Below are 25,516 nucleotides of genomic sequence, written 5' to 3'. Positions count from 1 at the left end.
TTGGCATAGACATACTTAGCAGCTGGCAGAACCCCCATATTGGCTCCCTGACTGATAGGCTGAGGGCTTTCATGGTGGGAAAGGCCAAATGGAAACCATTAGAGCTGCTTCTACCCAGAAAAATAGTAAATCAAAAACAATATTGCATACCTGGAGGAACTGAGATTAGTGCCACCATCAAGGACTTGAAAGATGCAGGGGAGGTGATTCAGATTCCCTCAACATTCCCATTAAACTCTCCTGTTTGGCCTGTGCAGAAGACAGATGGATCTTGGAGAATGACAGTGGATTATCATAAGTTTAACCAAGTGGTGACTCCAATTGCAGCTGCAGTACCACATGTAGTTTCATTGCTTGAGCAAATTACCACATCTCCTGGTATCCAGTATGCAGACATTGACTTGGCAAATGCCATTTTCTCCATTCCTGTCCATAAGGCCCACCAGAAGCAATTTTCCTTCATCTGGCAAGGCCAGCAAAATACCTTTACTGTCCTACCTCAGGGGTATATCGACTCTCTGGGTTTGTGTCATAATCTTATTCTTGTGATGGTTAATACTGAGTGTCAACTTGATTGGATTGAAGTATACAAAATATTGATCCTGGGTGTGTCTGTGAGGGTGTCGCCAAAAGAGATTAACATTTGAGTCAGTGGGCTGGGGAAGGCAGACCTACCCTTAATCTAGTGGGAACCATCTAATCAGCTGCCAGTGAATATAAAGCAGGCAGAAAAATGTGAAGAGGTGAGACTGGCTTAGCCTCCCAGCCTACATCTTTCTCCCATACTGGATGCTTCCTGCCCTCGGACATCGGATTCCAAAGTTCTTCAGTTCTGAGACTTGGACTGGGTCTCCTTGTTGCTCAAACTTGCAGACAGCCTGTTGTGGGATCTTGTGATTGTGTAAGTTAATACTTAATAAACTCCTATATATATGTGTGTAGGAGTTTATTAAGTATATATGTGTATGTGTGTGTGTGTGTGTATATATATATATATATATAGTATATACGTATATATAGGTCATATATATATTCTCCTGTTAGTTCTGTCTAGAGAACCTCCAAGTTTATGATTACCCAATATTACCCAATATTTTGGGTGGGAAGATATAGTGCCAAGGTGGATTTTTTCAATACTTGTGACCTTTTCTGTTTTTTAAAAATGTTTGTTTAAGAAAATCAACTATATTAAATATGTGATTGTATTTTGAAATGTTTAATAGGGTTTGTTGGTGTTAAATAAGGAAACTTCACTTGTTTAATTTATTAGCTAAGTTGTAAGGAAAATAAGTGCCTTGAGTTTGAAGGCTTAAAATAGCTTGTAACACTTACAGTTTAAAAAACTTTGGATTGGCCGGGCGCGGTGGCTCAAGCCTGTAATCCCAGCACTTTGGGAGGCCGAGACGGGCGGATCACGAGGTCAGGAGATCGAGACCATCCTGGCTAACACGGTGAAACCCCGTCTCTACTAAAGAAATACAAAACTTAGCCGGGCGATGTGGCGGGCGCCTGTAGTCCCAGCTACTTGGGAGGCTGAGGCGAGAGAATGGAGTAAACCCGGGAGGAGGAACTTGCAGTGAGCTGAGATCCGGCCACTGCACTCCAGCCTCGGAGACAGAGCAAGACTCCGTCTCAAAAAAAAAAAAACAACAACAACAACAAAAAAACTTTGGATTACTTTAAACGTTAGTTAGTAAGTACCCGTTTTTACACAGATAACCCCTCCTTAACACTAAATAATAAATTAGCAAGTGTTACTGAGGGCATGTCGACATGAACACTTCAAGTTGCCTCTAAGCAAATTAGCAAGAGACAAGGCAAGCAGCATTTAGTTGGGGCAGTTAGAAAAGTAGTCAAAGATATGCAATGAACAAAGAAGAAAAGCAAAGAGTGACTTAGCTATAGGCAACCAGTTTATTTACAATAAAAGCATTGTGTTGGCAAACTAGATCCCTGAAGCTAGATGCTCCACCAAGATGAGGATTTCGTGTATTTTACCCACTGTGGTGGCTCCGCTGTATTTTCACTGCCTGCTCCACAGTGTGCATTCACATCATTTTTGTTGAATGAATAAAGGTGGGTTTCAAAGGACCACTTGCTTCAGAACTACCCAGAGTCCCTTAAAATGCAGATTTATGGGATTCTTCTGGGGGGACTGCATCCCGAACCTGCGTTTTTTTTACAGCCTCTCTTTCACATGATATACAGTCTGAGAACCACTGAAGTTCAACCTCTTAACTTTGCTAGAGAGAAGACTAAATGGTTTGCTCAGGGTCCTATGGCTAATGATAGCTGAAAGTAGACCCCAAACTGTCAGTCTCAAACACTTCATTGCTTTGTTTATTTCCTCTAGCTTTCAACGTATAGGAAGAGGGAAATAATTCAGCTTTCAGGTTTTGCTGTCATTTGCTCCTGATAGATGGTTGATTTAAAAATCCATTTGTCATGGTTTCAGTATCACTTCTCCAGCATTATTTCATACTGCATTTCCCCATCGTTTTTCGGACTAGTCCCTATTTTTTTATTTTCCAATAAAATTATTTTTGAACTGCCTGTCAATGTCTGTGAACTTCTAATGTTTTCTTATTTCACTTGAGTAGAACTGTGAGAAAGCGTTTATTCCACCTAAGTAGGGCCTTCAGACTCTTAACCTGTTTTTCTAGGAAGACTCTTCTGGGTCTCCGGTGGTGGAAGCCATTCTGTTACACCGCTGTATTTGCTTAGGAAATTCCTAAGCAAATTCCATATTCCCATGCAAGCTTGACAGTGAAACGAGTGGAAGAAGCAGTCTTCACCTGTGTAACAACTTCCTCAAAAGAGCTTCATCCAAAGGCACGATTTCACAGGGCTCCTGCAAAGCTTGCTTTGTTTCCCCAATTTCTTGGGCATGTCGGACATGCCAAACCTAGATAAACGATTTGAAGGAATTGAGGTCATTTTTTAGGATCTTGACCAACAAGATTTCTTTTTGTAGAGTAATGTAACATTGGGCAATGCCTAAGGAGTAATGGAGCCTCAGTTTCCTTAGTTATTCCTGCCCTCTTCCTTTCACCTGTTTGCACTTTGCATATGAGGAGATAATCAGTAGTCAATTGATTAGAGAGCAATTTCAACATTTTTCAATATACTTAATATAAAGCAATAAAGCAGGCGGCTGAAATAACAAACAACAGCAGTTTACAGAGCGCGGTTTGATCAGAGATGATCGCTTTATTTTAATCAGAACGACTGGCCTTAATTTCATTTTTTAAGTTGTTAACACTAAAACTCTTTAGAAGAGTTCCCTAATTTAAAGAAAAATCCAGCCGGCTGCTTTCTTGGGCGCACTGGTCAACCCTGGCGATTTCACCTGCGGAAGCACTGAAACCGGCCACTCCCCGCAGGGAGGCCAGGGAAGCTGGGCGTGTGTCCCCAGTGCCCAGCCCCAGACCTCCTCCGCCCTCTTCTCCCCCACGCGGAAGAGAACGCGGTGCTGCGCCCAGGAGGGCAGGTCGGGCCTCCAGAGCTGGGGCAGGGGCGGCTGGCGTGACGGAGTGGCCATGGTTCCTGAGCTAGCAGGGGCTCGGCAGGTGAGCGCACCCAGCACCTTTGCGCCCAAGGCACGGCGATCTCCGCTCATCCAGGCCGCACCCTGGCGCTGCTTTTTTCGGTCCCGACCTAGGCACCGCGGGTTCTACTGACCCCGCCAACTAGGGGAATCCGTGACGGACCCCGAGGCTTGAGGGGTGGGGGCGGCGGGAGACAGAGCCCAGGGAGAACCGCCGGGGCGACGCGGCGGGTACCCTACTGGGTCCTCCCAGGGACGGCGACCAGTGAGCGAGCCTAGGGTCCGGGTCCAAGGCAGGCGTTGCGTAGGGAGCCCTGAGACCCCTTGAGTCCGAGGTTGGTGTCCGCCTGGGCAGGCTGCGCGGACTTCCGAGGGTCCCGCGCGCTGGGACACGCCCTCATCCTGGGGGACGACCCGGTGGCCCCAGGCACCGCCTCCCGTTCCCGCCCCGCGCCCAGCAGCGCTTAGGCTTCGGAACACTGGGGGCAGAGTTTCAGTGCAGTTCCAGCCGACCCCTGGGACGCAGACAAGAGCAGGCACGCGGTGAGGACTGCGGCCGGCCGCGTAGCCGCGCTCTGGTCCAGCTGGCCGTCTCTTGGGCTGCGCACCCTCCGGAACTGCGTCAGGATCCTCCACCAGCCTCCCACTCTCTTCTGCCGGCTTGCGAACATGTGGCCCCTCAAGCCCGGCGCCCCGCTGTCCGCACTCCTCCTGCTGGCACTGGCTTTGTCCCCTCCTGGAGCCCACGGGAGGCCGCGGGGGCGCAGGGGAGCGTACCTCACGGGTGAGGAGCCCAAGCCATTACTTTTCCTCCCCGCGGCCGGGGCTGGCCGGACTCCCAGCGGCTCCCGGAGCGCAGGTACGATGTCCCCGTCCCGCCCCATCCTTTGCCCTGCGCCTGGGGCTCCCTGGATTCCCCTAGGAGCTGGGCGAGGCACTCGCTTTGGGAAGCTTGAGATTAGTACAGCAGAGAACGGAGCATCTCTGCAGATTCCCAGCCCTCAGAAAGAGGTCGTAAGCGTATTAGATTTACCACGGTTGAGAGTTAAGTAAAGAAATCCGGTTGGCAATGGGACCAGCCTTCTATGTCCCCTCCCAGGTGTGGGAGGCCTTTTTGGAAATAAACTGGTAAAGCAGCCCAAAGATACGCGTTTCAGTCCCACCGGCCTAGGGGTGGTGGACAGGTTAGGTCCTTGTCAGCGCCTCATTTCTGGGTCTTCCGGGGTTTTGAGAATTAACTAAGATTGCTGTCCTTAGACACCTGACGGGTGCCAGGAATGCCCAGTTCCCTTCCCCTTCACGCTGGCCGCAGCGAGTGGCTGAGGATGCGCCAATTTCAGCAGGCGGCAGCTTATGTTACTGGAACCTTTCCTAGATCATTTTAGAAGGGCCCAAGACGCAGACGGCTGCTCCCAAATCAACTTTGGACAAGTCAGGTTCCTGCTACTTTGATGCCCAAGGGGAGTGGAAGGAATGAGGGAGGAAAAAGTCACGCTCTAGAGGGTCATGAGACACCCACAGGCAGAGAAGAGGTCGTGTGAATGCAGGGAAAACGGAAAAGACCCTGGAAAAGGAGGTCCGAGGGGGCGGCCTGGCATTTGAGGCAGCGCTGAAGGGAGGAGGGCAGGACACGCAGGGAAGGAAGATGAGGACAGAAGCGAGAAGCTCCTCACACGTTTCTGTTCACACTCAGCAACAGTAAAGCAACGTGAAGCTGCCGGCGAGGCTGGGACAGAAGGGCCCCTCTGCAGGGACATTTGGTGGCCTCCACCAGGCTTGGGAAGAGGAGAGGGCCCAGGGTGGCCTGGGGATGGCCCGCAGCTAGTGGCTGGCCGTGGGAGCACAGCTCCTGATCGCTTCTCCTCAGGCTTCATGGCTAAGAAAGCAAACAATGGCTTCTTAGTATCATTTTTTCCACAGTAGTTGTGATATAAATATATACTTATTCACTCCACAAACTTTCTTCGAGTTCCTGCTGTCACCATGCAGAGGGTGGAGGCCACCCAGAGGAGCAGACAGCAATGTCGGCGCTCTCCTGCACACTTGGGTGTGGAGGGAGGGGCTGGTGCACACCTGCACTGAGTGAGCAGGGTGTCCTGCCCCCGGGAGGGGATGGAGAAGATGGGAAGCTGAGGTGGGCTGCCCAGCTGGTGTGTGGACAACCCGGGCAGAGCCTCTCAGTCCAGCCTGCCACTGGGGAGCCCTCAGAAGGGGGAGGGCACAGGGTCAGTGTCCGCAGCACGGCCATGCAGCAATGGTGCACACGGATCATGCACTTTAACTTAAAGTTATTGGTAGCCTGAAATATTTATCTCAGAGAATAAAATGTGACTTTGGAATGTGAAAAGTCTGGGAGAAAGGCTCTCAAAGTACAGAAACATCCAGGGCACACATTCAGACCTGTTTCATTCAACAGATCTTTTCTCTTTGATTCAGACAGTGAAGACTTCCTGAAGTGAGTTACGAGGGATAAAACAATATTTTATTTATTTCGCTCTTGTCACCCAGGCTGGAGTGCAGTGGCGTGATCTCGGCTCACTGCAACCTCTGCCTCCCAGGTTCAAGCCACTCTCCTGCCTCAGCCTCCCAAGTATTACAGGTGGACCACCACACCCGGCTAATTTTTATTTTTATTTTTTTGTAGTTTTAGTAGAGAAGGGATTTCACCATGTTGGCCAGGCTGGTCTCGAACTCCTGACCTCAGGTGATCTGCCCGCCTCAACCTCCCAAAGTGCTGGAATTACGGGCGTGAGCCACTGTGCCTGGCCAAAAATATTTTATTAAAAGTTAAAAGTGGCAACCATCTGAAGTTTTAAACAACAATATAGTCAGACAGAAAGTGCCCTGTGGGCACCCTCAAAGACATTGCTTTCTGTGACTGTAGTTGTCTAATTTTTTGATTGCTATACTACATTCACAAGGGGAGAAAAGGGTGGCTCATAACATCCGTATCTGAGTCCGTGAATGGAGTACTTGCACGTGGATCAGGGACAAACAAGGACATGAGATTATAGAGGACAAGGGCCTATCTGGATGTTCTCAAGGGGCACACTCAGCAGGTGGCAGGGGTTATCGTTCATTCAGGAGGAAAATGTCTCGCAGGTCCGGGAGATCAAGGACTCTCATCCCTGTCAGATGTGCCTGGAATGACGGCTCCATATTTCTGTAGTGGCGTAATAAGCACCATCGCCCAGACCTAACGTACCTGTTCTAGGTTCAGAAATCTTTGCTGCCCCTGCAGTTGCGCTGTCTGCCTTTTTCTGTAGGCCTGGCAACTTCCCTAAGTGCAGATGTGAGCTGGAGGTGGGGGGATCATTTCCAGGGAGGGGGAGTAGTAACTAGGAAACCTTGAGGCAGGAGGGGCCAGACAGCATGCCATGAGGATTGCAGAGAGTGGGGGACTGGAGGAGATGTGTTAGGTTCCCAGGAACACTCCTGATTCACCATCCTTGGTCCTCCTTCCTTCTTACAGCCCACTTGTTCATGCATGTATCCGTCCTGTCATTTAGCCATTTAACACACAGCTGAGGTCGCTGCGATGCGCAACATTGTTGACAATTGTGCTTGAGGAGCACAGTTCAGTTCGTAATTCCTGCCTCCTATGTCTCTCGAATCTGGGTCTTCCTTCTTAGTGTCCTTCCCACCACTCTAGTTCAGACCCTCTTGAGAGCTTTATGGTGACCTTCTAGATCATCTCCAACTCTATTAGTGCCCCTGACAGTTTGTCCTATTGAGATAAGAATTCCCAGTAACCTTCACTCCTGCTGTCTCATTCCTGTTCCCTTCTCCCTTTGTCTTTGGTCACTGCGCCACCAGCAGAATGGCACAAACAAGAGACCATACCTCAAACTCTGCCAAAGGAAAGAAACATCAGAGCACTCACCCACTGAAAGAAAAACAGAGTCAGAAGGCTGAGAACAGGGCCGTGGTGGGAGTAGAGAGGAGGTTCAGAGTTTTTGACAGAAACGAAATTGGCTTGAGGTGTGAGAGGTAGCAGTGTAAGGGGACTGTTAGCAAGTATTGATGTATATGATGTTTCCTTTGCTACCTCTGCCTTTTCAAGGTATTTCATGTTTACCTTATTTCTACAGGCTTTCTGGGGTCAGATTTGTGTTGTTGTGGTTGCTGTTGCTGTTTTAATATAAAATCTCGCTGACGTGGAGCTTAAGGAGAACATGTGAAGGAGTTTTGATGAGGTTATGCTGAACAATGGCAAATGAACGTGCTTAGTAAGTAGCATGGGGCTGGTCTCTTCCCGGTCATAAATCTGCTGTGGCTTCTCTTGATTTTCCAAGAAGGTCCTAGCTTACTTGGAAAGAAAGGCAGATATATACTATATATATATAGTAGAGACAGGGTTTTGCCATGTTGGCCAGGCTTGTCTTGAACTCCTGACCTCAAGTGATCCACCTGCCTCGGCCTCCCAAAGTGCTGGGATTACAGGAGTGAGCCACTGCATCAGGCCCCATTATGAACATTTTACACTTCTTCTTTTTTTTTTTTTTTTTTTTTTTTGAGACAGTCTCACTCTGGTTGCCCAGGCTGGAGTGAAATGGTTCGATCTCAGCTCACTACAACCTCGACTTCCCACCTTAGCCTCACAAGTAGCTGGGACTACAGGCACGTGCCACCACACCCAGTAATTTTTTGTGTGTTTTTAGTAGAGATGGGTTTTGCTACATTGCCCAGGCTGGTCTCAAACTCCCAACCTCAAGTGATCTGCAGTCCTTGGCCTTCCAGAGTGCTAGAATTACAGGCGTGAGCTACCACCACGGCCAACATTTTATACTTCTGTTAATATTTTACAATCTGAATATATGAGTCTTCAACTTAACTTCTACAGAATCCATAATTACTATTCATCTTATGTATGTGTCTACTCAGGCTTGGTAGGCTCTGTTTTCTCTGTAAACATAAGGCAAATTATATAAGCCAACTGTTAAAAAAAAGTCTTATCTTTATTACGCAATGGTTACATGTGAGAAAACAGGAAAACAAAAACACCAAAAAATTGAAACCCCAAAAGGTGATTATTTCTGGCTGATAGTTTTGTAGAAGGTTTATCGACAGTATCAGATTGGCTGTTGATCATTTCCATGAGACAGAAAGCACTGGTTCCAGGCTTGCTGTGGAATTGGGAAGGAGTGGATCTCTGAGTTCCAGGTGCCTTGTCTGCACCACAGGGAAGACCCCATCATGAGGCTTCTCGTGAAGATGTAACAACAGGGGAGATATGTGGAGCACCTGACCAGGCTCCTGGCCTAGGAGCTGCAAGCAGGCGGCTTCTTACTCTCTCCAAGCACCACCTAGGCATCAGCCATGGTGAACCTGAAAAGACGGATATCATCTTGACTGCCTCAGAGCTTGGTTGTATTTGCTTATAGGAGATTTTCTATCGCCAGCAGATATGCCTGATGCTAAGAAAGGAAAAACAACACGTTACACGTTGGGTTTGGAATACTATCTGTTTGTGTAACTTTTTCTTATAACTATCTTTTGTGATTTCTAACAGATTTGAAAACAAAGTCTCTAATAGATTTAAAAACAAAGGAGGGCAGGGGTCATACTCTGAACTTTAAGTCAAAAGAATAAAAATTAATTACTACATTAAAGAATTACTCATTACTACTGTATTAATTGATGAACTGTTAAAATAGCCACACCTTAAAGATTCTTTATAGATACAGCAAAAATAAAAGATACTTCACAAAAAAGAAAGGAAATGTAACACATAGGTTAGGTTATGTGGACAATGAGCAATAAACTTGCTTATCTCATTTTTTGATGAATTAAATTTTGGTTCAGTTGTATTATGTATCATTCCTGTTGAGAGCTTTATCCATCCAGTCTTCTAAACCCACATATATTCCATTCTTAGGAAAAATATTTCTTATGAGTGCTTATTCTATTTTACGATCTAATCCAATATTTTACATTACTTTGGTAAAATCTTTAACATATGGTAATCAGGTAGTAATTACACATTTCAAAAACATTCACAATAAGGTATTTTGAAATACACTGCAAAACTCTTGCTGCATAAAGAATTTCATTGCCTCATCTAGGAAACAACACGCTGTATTTAGAAAAAGTTAGTTTAAAATTGTTATGGAAGATTAGAAGGAGAGATAAAAGCTTTCTTGTAGCCAATTTTTGCATCATTTCCAGCGTATATAAAGTATATATGACTAGATCACCATTCCATGCAGGATCTACCACCAAGCTTGTTTTAAAATATACCTGGGAATTGTTTTAATCAGAGATAGTGAGACACAGATGCCTGGAAATGACTATCATGAAGGAAGAAATTTGTCTTCATGTGTCCCTAAAGACAGGAGCACAGCGAACCACACAAGGCCACAGGGGAAGCACCAGGGCGGGTCATGAGGAAGGAGGAACGGGGAAAAAGTGGGCAAGAGGTTGTACTGTGATTTCCCCAGGAAAGCCAAGGCATGGCAGGGTAAGCGGGCTTAGGATTGCCTGGTTTGAATGATTTCAGTGGGCTCTGGCACTAAGGGCTGCCGCTAGTCGTCGGGTACCTGGCCCTGGAGTGATTAGGGTGGAGGAATGTTGGCCCAGAGTTAGAGAGCCCAGTAGAAGGAGTGGTGAAGGTGTGGGTTTTGCATTGGCTGCTTTGTAAATGAAAGGTGAGCTTGCACTGTTTCTTTACCTTGTCCTTTAAATTTATATATGAATTATCTGCTGACTATCTCAGCTACAGAATCTCGATCTTGACCCTTTCCTACCTAAACTTGTGTCCTGTCTCTGTGAGTTTACTCTCTCTAGGAATAGCTACCCTGGGAGGGGCATTCTCTCCAGGGTCAGCAAGGCCCCAAGATGTCAAAGCACTGGAAATACAGAAAATAAAAATTCATGGTTAATACAGCTCACGGGGCAAAATCCGATATCCTCTGCCAGCTTCATCTGTGTTCCAACCCTCCATCGCCTCTTCCTGCCCATGATCCCACCTGGACTCCAGTTGACTCCAGTGGGCATTTGTCGGCCTTTATCTTACTTGGTCTGCTGGATGCTTTGCTGCAGTTGACCCGTCTCTTCCTCTTTAAATGATTCCTGATTCCACAGTTATTCTTGCTTTGTTCTCTTCTTCTCTGACCATTCCTTCTTTCTCTCTCCAAACATTTCTTCTTCAGCCTTTAAGTGTTTGTGTACCCCAAGGTTCCATGCTTATCAATGAATTTTTCACAAAATCCATGGAAGATTCCAAAAGGTATCTTCTTCCTTTTTCTTTACCTTGTCCTTTAAATTCGTGTATTCATTATCTGCTGAATATCTCAGCTACAGAATCTCAAACTTGATCCTTTTCTACCTAAACCTGTGTTCTGCCTTCAAACTTGCTCTCTGTCCTTTATTTCTGGTCAAAGTAAAGGCAAGTTTTTTATTGTTAGAGGTTGTGTTTCTAGGGTGGTTAATTTATTGCTGGATTAACAGCCCTCTGGAGTTTTCCAGTCACTTAGTTTGTTGATAAGTCTTCTCACTGCCTAATCCAAGAACCTTATTAGGGCTAGATCCTGTGATTTCTGCAAGTACTAATCTACTGTCATTTGGTTGTAGTTCCTAGTAACTGATTACACATAAAAATCTTATCACTTTGTGAAATGTGGTACATCTATTTGTTTTTGAAATGTTTTAGCATTTTTTTTTTTTTTTTTTTTTTTGACAGAGCTTCACTCTTGTTGCCCAGGCTGGAGTGCAATGGTGCGATCTCGGCTCACCACAACCTCCACCTCCCGGGTTCAAGTGATTCCCCTGCCTCAGCATCCCAAGTAGCTGGGATTACAGGCATGTGCCACCATGCCCAGCTAATTTTTGTATTTTTAGTGGAGATGGGGTTTCTCCATGTTGGTCAGGCTGATTTTGAACTCCTGACCTCAGGTGATCTGCCCACCTCGGCCTCCCAAAGTGCTGGGATTATAGGCATGAGCCACCGCACCCGGCCCTGTTTTAGCATTTTTATAAGAATCTCGTTTATCTTTTTAAGTGTCTGTGGAAATGATCATTTTAAATCTGGAAGAGGGATTAAGTAGATTAAACTAGAAACTGAATAAATCATTTTCATGAGATCAGTCTTCAGATGAAATTGCTAAAATTTAAATTAAACATGAATTGTTCTGTGGTTTACAACAAGAAAATAGTCTCCTTTATAACATGATTTTGTATTTTTTCAAGTTTTCTGGGCTCATTTAATATTCTGTCCTTTTGTGAATATGCAATCTAATGGTAGAATTTTATCATAATATTGCATAATATAAGAGGACTTCAAAGGGACTTTAGAGATTATTTAGTTTGTCTACCTGAATTTATAAAAAAAAAACCCAAGGCATGTTTGGAGGTCTGGCTGGACACAGAACTTTACTTTTGCTGAGAAAGCAAAGCGTGACAGTCCAGTCCTAAGAAAGGACATAGGACACGGTTGAGTATAGAGTCTGATTTGATAGGACTATGTGTTTGAAGTCAGATCATTTAAAATAAATTTTAGGCAGTTCTTATAATCAGTGAAATGTTACAGATGCTGCATCTTCCTTTTTTTTTTTTTTTTTTGAGATGGAGTGTCACTCTGTGGGCAGTGGCACGATCAGAGCTCACTGCAGCTTCTAACTCCTGGGCTCAAGGGATCTTTCTGCCTCAGCCTCCCAAGTAGCTTGGACCACAGTCATGCACCACCATGCTCAGCTAATTTTAAAAGTTTTTGTAGAGATAGAGTCTCACTATGTTGTACAGGCTGGTCTCAAACTTCTGGCTTCGAGTGATTTTTCCACCTTGGCCTCCCAAAGTGTTGGGATGACATTGCACCCAGCTCCCAAAACATATCCTATTAAGCACCGTAGTCCAATTTTAGAAATAATTTAAACACCAGATGTGTAAAAATCAAGGTGCTCACTTACACCATACACATTTTTCCTTGCTCTGTCAGCTTTGAGGGACTAGAAGCAACCACACTCTAGTCACCAGGAGCGCACCAAATGCCCTGATCTTGGTTTCTAATGCCATTCTCCAGTAAAAGAACCAGGGTTCATTGGGGAAATCCCTAAAACCAAGACTAGGACGGAAAATAATAAGAAATGAGCCTAGAGTATCTGGTAATGCCAGAAAGTTTTTAAAAGTGATAAAAAATACAAAGCAATAAAAATAACAACAGAAACTTACCAGTGACAGAGTCAAAGGAACACAGGAGCCAACTAAAACATTTCGTAATGGCCAGAGCCAGAACCATCTGAGATACAAAATAAAGAAAGTAGTATTAGATTATAACACAAAATATAAATTATTTATCAGTCATTGCTTGTGTAAATAAATGACTGAGTAAATAAATAACTGGAGGAGAAGAGACAAACCTCTCATGCAGAAGAATTCTAAATAATGCATGTAGATACTATGTTCTCAAAGAAGGGACACATAACTCCCCTGTCCTCAAGTGTGGGCTGAGCATAGTGACCTTCTGAGAAGTACAGTGTGGGGCAGGGGGAGGGGAGCGGGGAAGGAGTAGCTTTGCAGTAAGAATCCTGACACACAAAGACTCAGCCAGGAGGTCAAGGTCAACATCAGCAAAAGTAAATTATGCTAAAAGTGGGCACTCTTCACAGGATGTGATGAAAATGGCATTTTCCCTTGGTGGTCTTCCTCCCTAAAACCCATAATCTCAGTTTAATTACAAGGAAAACATCAGGCAAATCTCAAATGAGGGACATTCTATAACATACCTGACCAAGACTCCTCCAAATGCTCAAAGTTATCAAAACAGGGAAATTTTGAGAGACTGTCACAGCCAAGAGGCGCTTAAGGAGACATAATGACTAAGTGTAATGTGGAATCCTGGGACAAAAAAAGGACATCAAGGAAAAGTGAAGGAAATCTGAAAGGAGTGTGGACTTCAGTGAGTAAGAATGTGTCAGTATTGGCTCACTAATTGCAAGAAATGTGCCATACTAATATAATGTTAATTAGGGCAGGGCATATGGGAATGCTTTGTATTACGTCATTTTTCTGTGCATCTAAAACTGCTCAATAATAAAAGACTTATTTTAAAAATTTTATCTCACTCTTGAAGGTGGTTGACATCTTCCAAAACATTGGGTTTTACTTTTAGGATGTAAATACTGCCTTTTAAAGCTATCTGTCACAGAAAGAATAATTATTAATAAATAATAATTTATATTTTTCAAAAGCTACTTAGAAAATAAGAAAAAAAAATCTAAATAACACTACTACAGAAACTTTAAGTAATATAAATAACCTGGAGTGAATAATGTTTTAAAAATATTTCTGGTGGGGCCAAGTGGCTCACACCTGAAATCTCAACTCATTGGGAGGCTGAGGCAGGAGGATCTCTTGAGGCCAGGAGTTCAGGACCAGCTTGGGCAACAAAGTAAGACCCCTTCTCTACAAAAAGTTTAAAAAAAAAAAGAATTAACCAGGCATGGTGGCATGCCTGTAGTCCCAGCTACTTGGGAGGCTGAGGCAGGAGGATTGCTTAAGCCCAGCAGTTTGAAGCTGCAGTGAGCTATGATTGTACCACTGCACTCCAGCTGTGGTGACAGGGCAAGACTCTGTCTCTAAAAAAAAAAAAAAAAATACATATTTTCTATTTTCAGAAGTTTTTCAGTCAGGATATTCTTTGTAGGTGGGTCTTCACAACTTGCATTGGCTAAATGGACTAGCTGATTTCTTTCACAGGAGGTTGTAATAAAACCTCACATTACAGAATATATTTATTTATGTAAAAGTTATTCCCCATTGAAATTTTGTAAATAAGTCATGTTTTTTGATGTCTTGGTTAAATCATTTTAAAAAATTTTGAGCAAATTATTGTGAAAATAGTTCACTTTTATAATGAAAATAATTAATTTCAATTTGTTTGTTTAGTGAATTCAGATTTCATATATTAGGAGTCTAATTGTGTTCCCGTTCCCCAAAATACGTTGAGGATCTAGTTCCCCAGTGCCTCAGAGTATGGCCTTATTGGGAAATAGGGTCATTGCAGATGTAATTAGTTATGATGAGGTCATACTGGAGTAGAATTGGCCCCTTTTCAGTATAACTGATGTCTTAGTAAGATGATGGCCATGGGAAGACAGAGAGACACAGGAGAACTCCATGTGACAATGAAGGCAGAGATTGGAGTGGAGCATCGACAAGCCAAAGAATGCCAAGGATCGCCGGCAGTCCCCAGAGCTGGAACAGGCAAGGAAGGATCCTTCCCTCCAAACTTCAGAGAAAGCATGGCCCTGCCCACATCTTGATTTCAGACTTCTTGCCTCCAGAACTGTGAGACAGTAAGTCTCTGTTGATATAAGCCGTACCATTTGTAGAACTTTGTTATGGTGGCCCTAGGAAACAAATACACAGTATATGGTCTTTTCTGAAGGCAGAATCCATCTGTACTTATTCCATATGTAAAGTTTGAGAAATGCTTGCAACTACTCAACTCTGTCTCTGCAGCTCAAAAGCGCCACACAAAATTACACCAATGGGAGTCTATCCAACATACTATGTTCTAGTAAAATAAAAGTCTGTAAATCTGGGCTTGGTTTGCATTTCTAACATGCTCCCAGAAGATGCTGACACTGCTAGTCTGTAGAACATAGCAAAAACTTAGAAGATAATAAGCAACCAATTTGAGTTTACTTTTATATCCTCTGCGTAATTTGCAGCCTAAATGGCATGTAGGTCTCATTAAACCACCTGGCTAATGTGTGTGTCAAAAAGAGAGTTACACACATACATCCCTCTATTTAAATATCTTAAACTGTAATAGAAGAAGCATGATATAAAAACATGTATTTACAAATATTTATACATTTACAAGTATATACTGGTACAGATGTTATGTAACTACATAAGGAAAGAAGAAGGCACACATTTTATGGCAGTTTATTTTTAAATGCTTTTAATTTAGTATTTTTATGTATTTATTTATTTTTGAGATGGAGTCTCACTCTGTCACCCAGGCTGGCGTGCAGTGGTGCGACCTGGGTTCCCTGCAACCTCCGCCTCCCTGGTTCAAGCGATTATCCTGCCTCGGCCTCTCAAGTAGCTGGGATTGCATATGCCACCATGCTCGACTAATTTTTGTACTTTTAATAGAGAAGGGATTTCACCATGTTGGCCAGGCTGGTCTTAAACTCCTGACCTCAAGTGATCCACCTGCTTCAGCCTCCCAAAGTGCTGAGATTACAGACGTGAGCCACCGTGCCTGGCCAATTTAGTATTTAAAAAAATATATTTCTTGAACACATTTAAAAGTCAGCTTTAATATATTTAAAAGGTTATACTAGAGTCGGCCCTTTTTCAGTACAACTGGTATTGTTAATAAGATGACAGCCATGGGAAGATACAGAGACACAGGAGAGCTTCATGTGACGATGAAGGCAGAGGTTGAAGTAGCTTTTTCTACTATTATATATTTAATATAGTATAGCTTTTCTGCTATATATTTTAAAATTCGAATTTGTCATATTGAAATTAAATTTGAATTTTCTCCAAAAGCAGTTCTCATCTATAATTCTCTCAGTACTGCTGTAATAAAGGTAATCGTTCTTATTTTTGAAATGGGAACGAGTTATACAATGATTAGATTGATTAGTAATGAGATTGGTAGTGTCTTGTCTTTAAAATAAATAACTAAAAGAACTGTACAGCAAACATTTTGATTTAAGTACCTAATGTAATGCTAGATTGAAACGTAAAGTAATGTTCCATAGTAGCTCACAAAGGACTAAGGATCAATTAACAAGGCTTGTCAACAGTAAGTCATATCAGAACAAATTATCTTTATGGAAGACAGTCAAATTATATGCAGGTAGAAGCGAACAATAAACATCTTCAATTATTTGGTTTTCTGGTTGTACTGCTTTTTTTTTATTATTTCACATGATCATGGCTCATTTTTAAATAAGAATATAAGAATAAGAGATAAGTATGCCAACATATATATGTACATATGTGTGCAAATCTATTTCTTTAAAAGATTTTGTAAACTTACAATTGAGGAGAGCAGCAGATGGCAACTGTTTTAGTAATAAAAACTAGAAACTTTTACAAATTGGATGAATGAGATAGTCATTTATTCAAATTTTTCCAAGATAATGATCATGCATTACCTAGAGACCTGTTTGATTTTAACCCTCCCAAATAATGTAATCTTTCATATAATTGTAGTTATGTACCACAAAAATGAAGCATACATTTTATTTTGTTTTTTAATTGACAAATAATGGGTACATAGTGATGTTTCAATATATATAATGCACAGTGATCTGATCAGGGTCATTAGCATATCCATCTCAAACAATTGTCATTTCTTTGTGCTGGGAGCGTTCAATATCCTCCTTCTAGCTACTTGAAATTATATGGTGTATTATGGTTTACTGTAGTCATCCTACAGTGCTATAGAACACTAGCACTCCTTCCTCCCATCTAGTTGTCATTTGAAGCTTACATTTGATTTTCTTTTTTCTTTTTTCTTTTTTCCTTTTGAGACGGAGTCTTACTCTTGTCGCCCAGGCTGGAGTGCGCAATCTCCGCTCACTGCGACCTCTGCCTCCCAGGTTCAAGCGATTCCCCTGCCTCAGCCTCCTGAGTAGCTGGGATTACAGGGGTGTGCCACCGTGCCTGGCTAATTTTTTTGTATTTTTAGTGGAGATGGGGTTTCACCGTGTTGACCAGGCTGGTCTCGAACTCCTGCCCTCAGGCGATCTGTCCACCTCGGCTTCCCAAAGTGCCGAGATTACAGGCATAAGCCACCACATCCAGCCTGAAGTTACATTTCAGACTTGTGCTGTCCAACACCACATCAACGAGCTAAGAGGCTACTGAGCACTTGTCATGTGGCTGGTCCAAACTAAGATGTGCTGAATGTGCAAAATACACCCTGGATTTTGAAAACTTAGTGCAAAAAAAGTAAAATATCTCATTAGTAATTAATGTTGTTGATAACAAGTTGAAATGGTAACACTTTGGCTATACTCGGTTAAAATAAATTATTATTTTTTTAAATTGTAATTCTAATTTTAACTTTAGAAATGAGGTCTCACTATGCTGCCCGGGCTGGTCTCAAACTCCTGGGCCCAAGCAACCCTCCAGCTTCATCCTCCCAAAGTCCTGGGATGACAGGTGTGAGCTGCTGTGACTGGCCAAACGATTAAATTAATTGACACATTTCTTTTTACTTTTTAAATGTGGCTACTAAACATTTAGAATTACATGTGTGGCTCCCATTTATCTCATCATAGACGCTACTCTCTTAGAACATTTCCCATCAGAGAGAAATCAACTAGTTTCGTTGTTTAGGGGGAGTTTTCTTTTATTTAGTTTTAAAATTAATTAATTAATTAATTAATTAATTTTGAGATGGAGTCTTGCTCTGTCACCCAGGCTGGAGTGCAATGGTGTGATCTTGGCTCACTGCAACCTCCACCTCCCAGGTTCAAGTGGTTCTCCTGCTTCAGCCTTCTGAGTAGCTGGGATTACTGGCACATGCTATCATGCCTGGCTAATTTTTTTATATTTTTAATGGAGATGGGGTTTCACTGTGTTGGTCAGGCTGGTCTCGAACTCCTGACCTCAGGTGATCCACCTGCCTCAACCTCCCAAAGTGCTGGAATTATGGGCATGAACCACTATGCTCGGCCTAGGGTAATTTTCTTATATTCAGTTATTTAATATTTTGTGGATCAAAACTATTGGGTGCATCTAGTCACTAAATGCAAATTCATTCTCAATTAGTTTTTATTGAAGAATTAATACAGATTTATATTCAAAAAAGTTTAAAGTAATAAAAAGGGTGTGCATGGAAAAGCATCTCTTCTCTCCACTCCTAGAATTCTGTTCCCTGGCACCTCCCACCATTTTAGTTTGTTTTTATACAAATAGGAGTGTGCTGCAGAGCAGGGATTGGCAAACTTTCTTTAGAAAGGGCCACACAGTCAATATTTTGGGCTTTGTGAGTGTTAGATAATTGGTGCTGCAAAGAAAAGTGTGGAGACAAAGGATCTCTCAGCAAGGCAATCTTTACTATCTACAGAAAGGGTGCCCCTCGCAGATGGAACAATGGTGAGAGCACACCTGAACAAAGGAAAAGCAGACATATTTATTCCTTACGCATTTGGGTCGTCGTTACTGCTGTGTCCTGCATCTATTGGCTGGAGCTGGACCTCACAGTCTTAAACTGATACCCGATGTGCTAATAACCTAAAACTTCCCTAAATAGGTAAGTTCAAGGGAGAACAAAGAAGAAAAGGAAGTTGCTTACAAAAGGTTTAAGGAAGCAATAACATTTCCAAATAAGGAAGGGGCATAAGCTATGAGCTAGGACTTGCCTGGGCCTGTCCAGACATGCAAGCCAAAGCAACTAACTGGGCTAAAGTATAAGAACTAGTAGGTGATAAGAGGCTTTGGAGTAAGGAGCTGTTATTCCTAGTGTCTATTATTTTCTTTTTAAACCAAGAGGAGCTTTGAAGAGAAACTTTTCTGCTCTGTACAGTGAGCCATACTATCTCTGCAACAACTACTCAGTTCTGCCCTTGTAGTGAAAAAGCAGCCACTGGTGACCCCTCAACAAATGGATGTGGGCATGTTGCAGCAGAGTTTTATTCACAAACACAGGTGCAGGCTGGATCTGCCTCAGGAGCTGTTGTTTGCTAGCCCCTGCATAGGCCAGTGCTAGTCAATACAGTTATAGTCACATGCCACAAAAGGACATTTCTGTCATCTACAGACTGCATATACCATAGTGGTCCTTAGATTATAATACTGTATTTTTACTGTTCCTTTTCTATGTGTAGATACATTTATATTCACAGATACTCACTATGGTGTTACAGCTGCCTGCAGTATTCAGCACAACAGGTTTTGTAGCCTAGGAGCAGTAGCCTGAGTGTGCAGGAGGCTCTCCCACCAAGGTTTATGTAAGTGCACTCTATGATGCTCCCACAATGAAGGAATCACCTAATGATGCATTTCTCCAAACATATTCCCATCATTAAACAGCACATGACTGTAAACCTTTTAACTTGTCTCTCTGCATCTATTCTTTGCCCTCTGTACTGTAAGCCAAAAAGTATCTGAGACAGGTCTCAATCAATTTAGGAAGTTTATTTTGTCAAGGTTAATGATGCACCCATGACACAACCTCAGGAGGTCCTGCTGACATGTGCTCAAGGTGATTGGGGTACAGCTTGCTTTTATACATTTTAGGGAGACATGCGACATCAGTCAGTATGTATAAGATGTACATTGGTTGGGTTCAGTAAGGCAAGACAAGTTTAAGGGGGATGGGGGAGGTGAAACGGGTTTGAGGGGAAAGGGGTATGTGCAGGGAGGGAGGTGGGTGTGGGGGTTCCAGGTCAGAAGTAGATAAGGGACAAAAGTTTGCATTCTTTTGAATCCTTGATCAGCCTTCCACTGAATACACAATTTAGTGTGGCTCGGTGAATCTGCAGTTTTACATAAACAATAGGGCAGAGGAAACAATCATATGCATTTGTCTCAGGTGAGCCTCAGAGGGATGACTTCGAGTTCTCTCCCTCCTCCATCCACAAAGAATTTTCTTGTGGACAAATCATGAGGGAGGTATGTAGCTTTTTATCTTTGTAACTATCTTATTTAGGAATTAATGGAAGGCAGGTTTGTCTGACGTAGTTCCCAGCTTGACTTTTCCCTTGGCTTAGTGATTTTGGGGGCCTGAGATTTATTTTCCTTTCACAATACTTAGGCATAATTGTTTTTTATTATTAAAAATAGTTGATGCTGGGCTCAGTGGCTCATGTCTCTAATTCCAACACTTTGGGAGGCTGAGGTGGGAGGACTGCTTGAGCCCAGGCATTGGAGGCTGCAGTGAATCATGATTGCACCATTGCACTCCAGCCTGGGCAACTGAGCAAGACTCTGTCTCAAAAAAACAAAGTTTGCTTATTAAAAAATGTTTAAATGGTGTATATAATTTTATTTATTTTTATTGTATGTCTTTAGAGTGCACAGCATAATGTATTGATATATGTATACAGAGTGCAGTGGTTACTGTGGTCAAGCAAATCATATCCATCATCTCACAGTTACCCTTTTTTTTTGATGGTGAGAACTCCTGAACTCTGCTCTCTCAGCCATTGTTCCACATACAACACATCATTACTCCCTGCAGTCCTCTTCTAGATTTGCTCATCCTACCAATCTGCAGCTGTGTATCCTTTGACCAATTCTCCCCATTCCCTCCCTCCCTCAATGATCTTTTGAAAACGTAGCTTAACCTTGCCTTTCCTTTGCCTAAAGCCCTTTGACTTCTCATCAGCTACAGAATTAAGCACAAAGTTTGTGTACAACTTGACTCTAAAGCCCACCTATGCCTGCAGCCTTGTCTCACCCACCTCTTCTTCAGCAGCTCTGGACATTTCCCCCAATACTTGGACAGGCTGCAGTCCTCCCCATTCCCATCTCTTCTTACCTTCTTATCTCTGACTTGTTACTTTAGGTATGGACTTAAACACCACTTTTCTGTTTCAGTTAAATCAATCTGTTATACATTCTTGTATTCCTATATGATGTTTGTGCTTTGAAGTTAAAATTCAAGTGTATTGAAATTGTGGTTTTCTTGGTGGGCTGTACTGAGTGCAAGGAGGCACTGATGTTTCCATTTGAGCAGTAGCAACCCTCTCGGCTTCCTATTCCTTGAACATGTGCCAGGTGCCTCTGCCAGCAAAGGCGGGTTGTACAGGGGGACAAGACCGCATCCCTTTCCTCATGAAGCCATAATTGCGGGGAAGACAGACACACACGGTGCCCTGTCATGCTAACCAGAATGTGACATCTGCTTTGATAGAAGTTATAAAATGTGTTATGGGGCGGAGATGAGGAGGGTAATTTACTTAAAATATGCAATTTTCTACACACCTGAGTGTCGTCCTTGTCACAGGGTCTAGAGATTAAATTTATACTCTAAAATGCTTTCAGAAATAGAATTATGTATGAAGTCTTTGAGCACGCCTTAGCCACAGGAGGTGCTTCTGCTGTACTCAGCTCTCATTCATTTTTCAGAATGCACCACTGTAACTACCTGGCCCAAATATTGACACCACAGAAGCCAATTTGCTGTTTTTGGTTTCTGAGAAGTACAGGGGAAAAGACTTATGTTCGAGCTGCAGCATTATCAAAGAGAAGAGGAAAGGTTTATATGATGAAGTACTTTCATTTTACTGCTGCTTTGTTTTCCTGGATTAGTTTTAATTGTTTGTAAAGTGCAGGTGTTCATTGTCAAATGGGAGGGGAGCTCCGATCTCTCTGCATTCCTGCTGCACCCACACAATCACGCCCTGAACCAGGCCCTGAACTCGCAGAAGGCTGCCCCGAACTGGGGAGCTCCCTGTACAGGAAAGGGTTCCGATGTCCCTCAGGTGCTCATGGCATGTAAGGAACAGTTAGAATTCCTACGTCTGCATTTTCCAAGCCTCAGTCACCACTGCCTTGTCCTGGCGCGGTCACACTCATCACCGTGGTGGCTCAGACTCTCCTAGAGGGGGATGACAAACGTTCACTTCCCTATTGTATTCTTACACTGTTGTAAGTTTAAATGTATACCTACCAACAAACCTTGAGGCTCCACTATTTTACTAAAGTTTAAGTTTTCTTTTCCTTTGAAAGAGTTGCACGTGCTCCCAATTGTTTGTATAAATTGCATTTTCTGAATGGTGTAGTTTTAGTGAGTACAAGGTAAAGCCTGAGATACAATTTTATTTTTAAATTTTATTATATAGTAAGCGCAAAGCCTTCCAAGTGGGAGAGATCATGACCTATAGTACATTTCAGTTTGTTTGTTCTGGCTACTGGGGAGAAAGACGATTATGGGGAGGAGAAGAGGGGTTAGGAGGCCACTGCCAAGGCATGGTCACAAAAGGACGATGACTTGGGCCAGACTCACGTTGAGGGAAGGAGAAAGAAGTGAGTGGGTCTGGAATAATTTGTTGGAGGTGGAATACATAAAACTAACTCATGGGTTGGATGTAGTGGTGAGGGAAAAAGGAAGTCAAGCATAACTTCTTGAGCTGGGCCCTGATCAAGAGTGATGCCACTTCAGTCAGTCTTTAGTGGACTGAGGAACATGGGGAGAAACAGGTCTGGGCAGAGGAAAAGGAGACCTTCCATTGCGACTGTGAACTTTTGAGAGGGCTGTAAGGTACCCTTCATGCCATAGAGCAAGCGGTGAGGTAGGTGTACTGAAGTTTTGGAGCCCAGGAAATGGTCAGGGCTGGAGATATCAGTTTGGGCTCAGCTAAATAAACTGTCACAAATTCATGTGTTTAGTGCCTTATTAAGTATTTAGCATATTAAGGATTTTTTTTTTTTTTTTTTTTGGAGACAGAGTCTCGCTCTGTTGCCCAGGCTGGAGTGCAGTGGTGCGATCTCCGCTCACTGCAAGCTCCGCCGCCTCCTGGGTTCACGCTATTCTCCTGCCTCAGCCTCCCGAGTAGCTGGGACTACAGGCGCCCGCCACCTCGCCCGGCTAGTTTTTTGTGTATTTTAGTAGAGACGGGGTTTCACCGTGTTAGCCAGGATGGTCTCGATCTCCGGACCTCGTGATCCGCCCGTCTCGGCCTCCCAAAGTATTAAGGATATTTTTAAATGGGAGAAATGCATTCAAGAAATTCTGAAGGTTTTTTTTCTTTTCAGAAATATTCCCAAGAGATTCTAACTTAAAAGACAAATTCATAAAGCATTTCACAGGTAAGTACAAAATTTATCAGTGATTCCATTAACTAAATGAAAAGCATGTGTACAGGTTACTATGTCAGGAACTAGGGATATGAAAATATATGTCTGTAAGGGACTCATGGTCCAGTTGGAGAGATGGACGGATGCTACTAACTTGTGTTAACTATAATGTAAACCAGCCCTTAATAAGTAATAGAAGTATGAACAACTTTTTAAGGATACACAGGAAGTGAATAATGTGGCCAAGAACTACCAAGAAAGGCTTGTAGTAGACACAGTATTTAAGGTGGGCTTTAAGGGATAAATAAGGCTTTCCCGTGGTGAGAGAGACCTTCTGTTCAGAAGGAGTGCATTGAGTAAGCCATGAAGGCACAGGGTGTGGTTTAGGCAAGGACAGGTATGCATGGACTGTGGGTGGGCTTAGGTATGTGGGATGAATGTGGCCCTGGTCAAATATATGGCTGGAAAGGTAGCTTGGAGTCACGTTGTGGATAATCTTAAATGGCATGCTGGGGAATTCAGACTATGTTCCCCAGTCTGGTGGTGGGTAGGGAGAGAGGGGGCAATAGAAATTTTTTGAACAGGGAGGGACAGACTTTCATATACTACATCTTTTAAAAATATATTTGTTTATTAATTATTATTATTATTTTCTGAGACAGAGTTTCACTCTTGTTGCCCAGGCTGGTGTGCAGTGGCGTGATCTCAGCTCACTGCAATCTCCACCTCCCCGGTTCAAGCAATTCTCCTGCCTCAGCCTCCCAAATAGCTGGGATTACAGGCATGCACCACCACGCCTGACTACTTTTTTGTATTTTTAGTAGAGATGGGGTTTCACCATGTTGGTCAGGCTGGTCTCAAACTCCTGGCCTAAGCGATCCGCCCGCTCTGGCCTCCAAGTGTGAGCCACCGCGCCAGGCCAAAAATATTTTATTTTTGAGACAGGGTCTGGTTCCATCACTCAGGTTGGAGTTCAGTGGTGAGATCATGGCTCACTGCAGCCTTGAACAAATAGGCTCAAGGGATCCTCCCGCCTCAGCCTCCGAAGTAGCTGGGGCTACTGTGCCATCACACCCAGCTAATTTTTTATTTTCTTTGGAGATAGGGTCTCACTATGTTGCCCAGGTTGGTCTTGAACTCCTGGCTCAAGTGATCCTCCTGCCTTGGCCTCCCAAAGCATTGGGATTATAGTTGTGAGCCACTGCACCATGCCCACCTGCCACATCGTGAGCACAGATAAATACTGTCCCATGACACTGTTTTGTTCTTCATATCAACTTTGTGAATCATTTGCACATCGTCCTATGCCCCAATTTCTAGCAAATCACTGAATTATTGTGAACAGTACACCCCCATATTTACTATTGGCATTACCTCTCTGTTCCCAGTCATCCCAGCTACTTTTTCTTTTCTTTTACACCTCAGGGCTGTGGTGTGGGAAAGATGTGGTTTGCCCACTTAGTCAAGTCCAAGGGCCCTACCTGTTTATTAATGGAAAGGATGGTCCTGAGGATCAAGTGGAGATGCACCTGCAGGGCACAGGGATGTGTGGGAATGTTGAGCCTTTTGAGGCAGCTGTTTGCGACGTGACTGTGGACCCCACGAGAAGCAGACACCAGAGGGACGGAGGGATGAACATTTTGTTGTTGTTGTTCTGTGTGTATTTTTTTTTTAAGAGATAGGGTCTCACTCTGTTGCTCAGGCTGGAGTGCAGTGGTGCAGTCATAGCTCACTGTAGCCTCCAACTCCTGGGCTCAAAGATCCTCCTGACTCAGCCTCTAGAGTAACTGAACTGGGACTACAGGTGTGTGCTGCCATGCCTGGCTAATTTTTTATTTTTATTTTTTGCAGAGACAGGGTCTCGCTATGGTGCTTAGGCTGTTCTTGAACTCCTGAGCTCAAGTGATCCTCCTGCCTTGGCCTCCCAAAGTGCTGGGATTACAGACGTGAGCCACTACTCCCCATCCGGGATGAAAGTCTTGATGGGCACTACCTTGGATTTAAAGGGAGAGACAAAGGACTTCTCAAGGCCCTGTCCATTCCATTTTACAATTATCCTAGACACTAATAAGACACAAATTACTATAATTAGGAAATGGAATAAATGTCTTGGCATGTAAACATTAATTGCTTTAGATAAAAACAGAAAGTAGAAACCAAAGATACTTATTTTTTGTACTTCTCATCCACTCAATTTGCTCTCTACAGCCTTTATATTTTCTGTCCAGAACTTTTTCCTTTTAATTTTCTTTT

The 25,516-nt window shown here is 43.3% G+C and overlaps 1 protein-coding gene across 3 annotated transcripts in view; it reads left to right on the top strand.

Moving 5' to 3' along the window:
- The first annotated feature begins 3,632 nt into the window (after window positions 1-3,632).
- Window positions 3,633-25,516, top strand: part of ALKAL1 (ALK and LTK ligand 1) — a 28,904-nt gene continuing 7,020 nt past the window's right edge. Inside the window, exons 1-2 of one of the 3 annotated variants that reach the window (XM_017867938.1) lie at window positions 3,633-4,406; window positions 23,222-23,275. In XM_017867938.1, the coding sequence (XP_017723427.1) occupies window positions 4,217-4,406; window positions 23,222-23,275 (244 nt within the window). In that variant the 5' untranslated portion in view covers window positions 3,633-4,216. The remainder of the gene's footprint in view (window positions 4,407-23,221; window positions 23,276-25,516) is intronic. The other 2 variants (XM_017867937.1, XM_017867939.1) reach the window with 2 other exon arrangements.

Source organism: Rhinopithecus bieti, unplaced genomic scaffold, assembly GCF_001698545.2.
Source record: "Rhinopithecus bieti isolate Rb0 unplaced genomic scaffold, ASM169854v2 scaffold_4541, whole genome shotgun sequence".
Lineage (NCBI taxonomy): Eukaryota > Metazoa > Chordata > Mammalia > Primates > Cercopithecidae > Rhinopithecus > Rhinopithecus bieti.
This window is presented reverse-complemented; position numbering and strand designations above follow the sequence as displayed.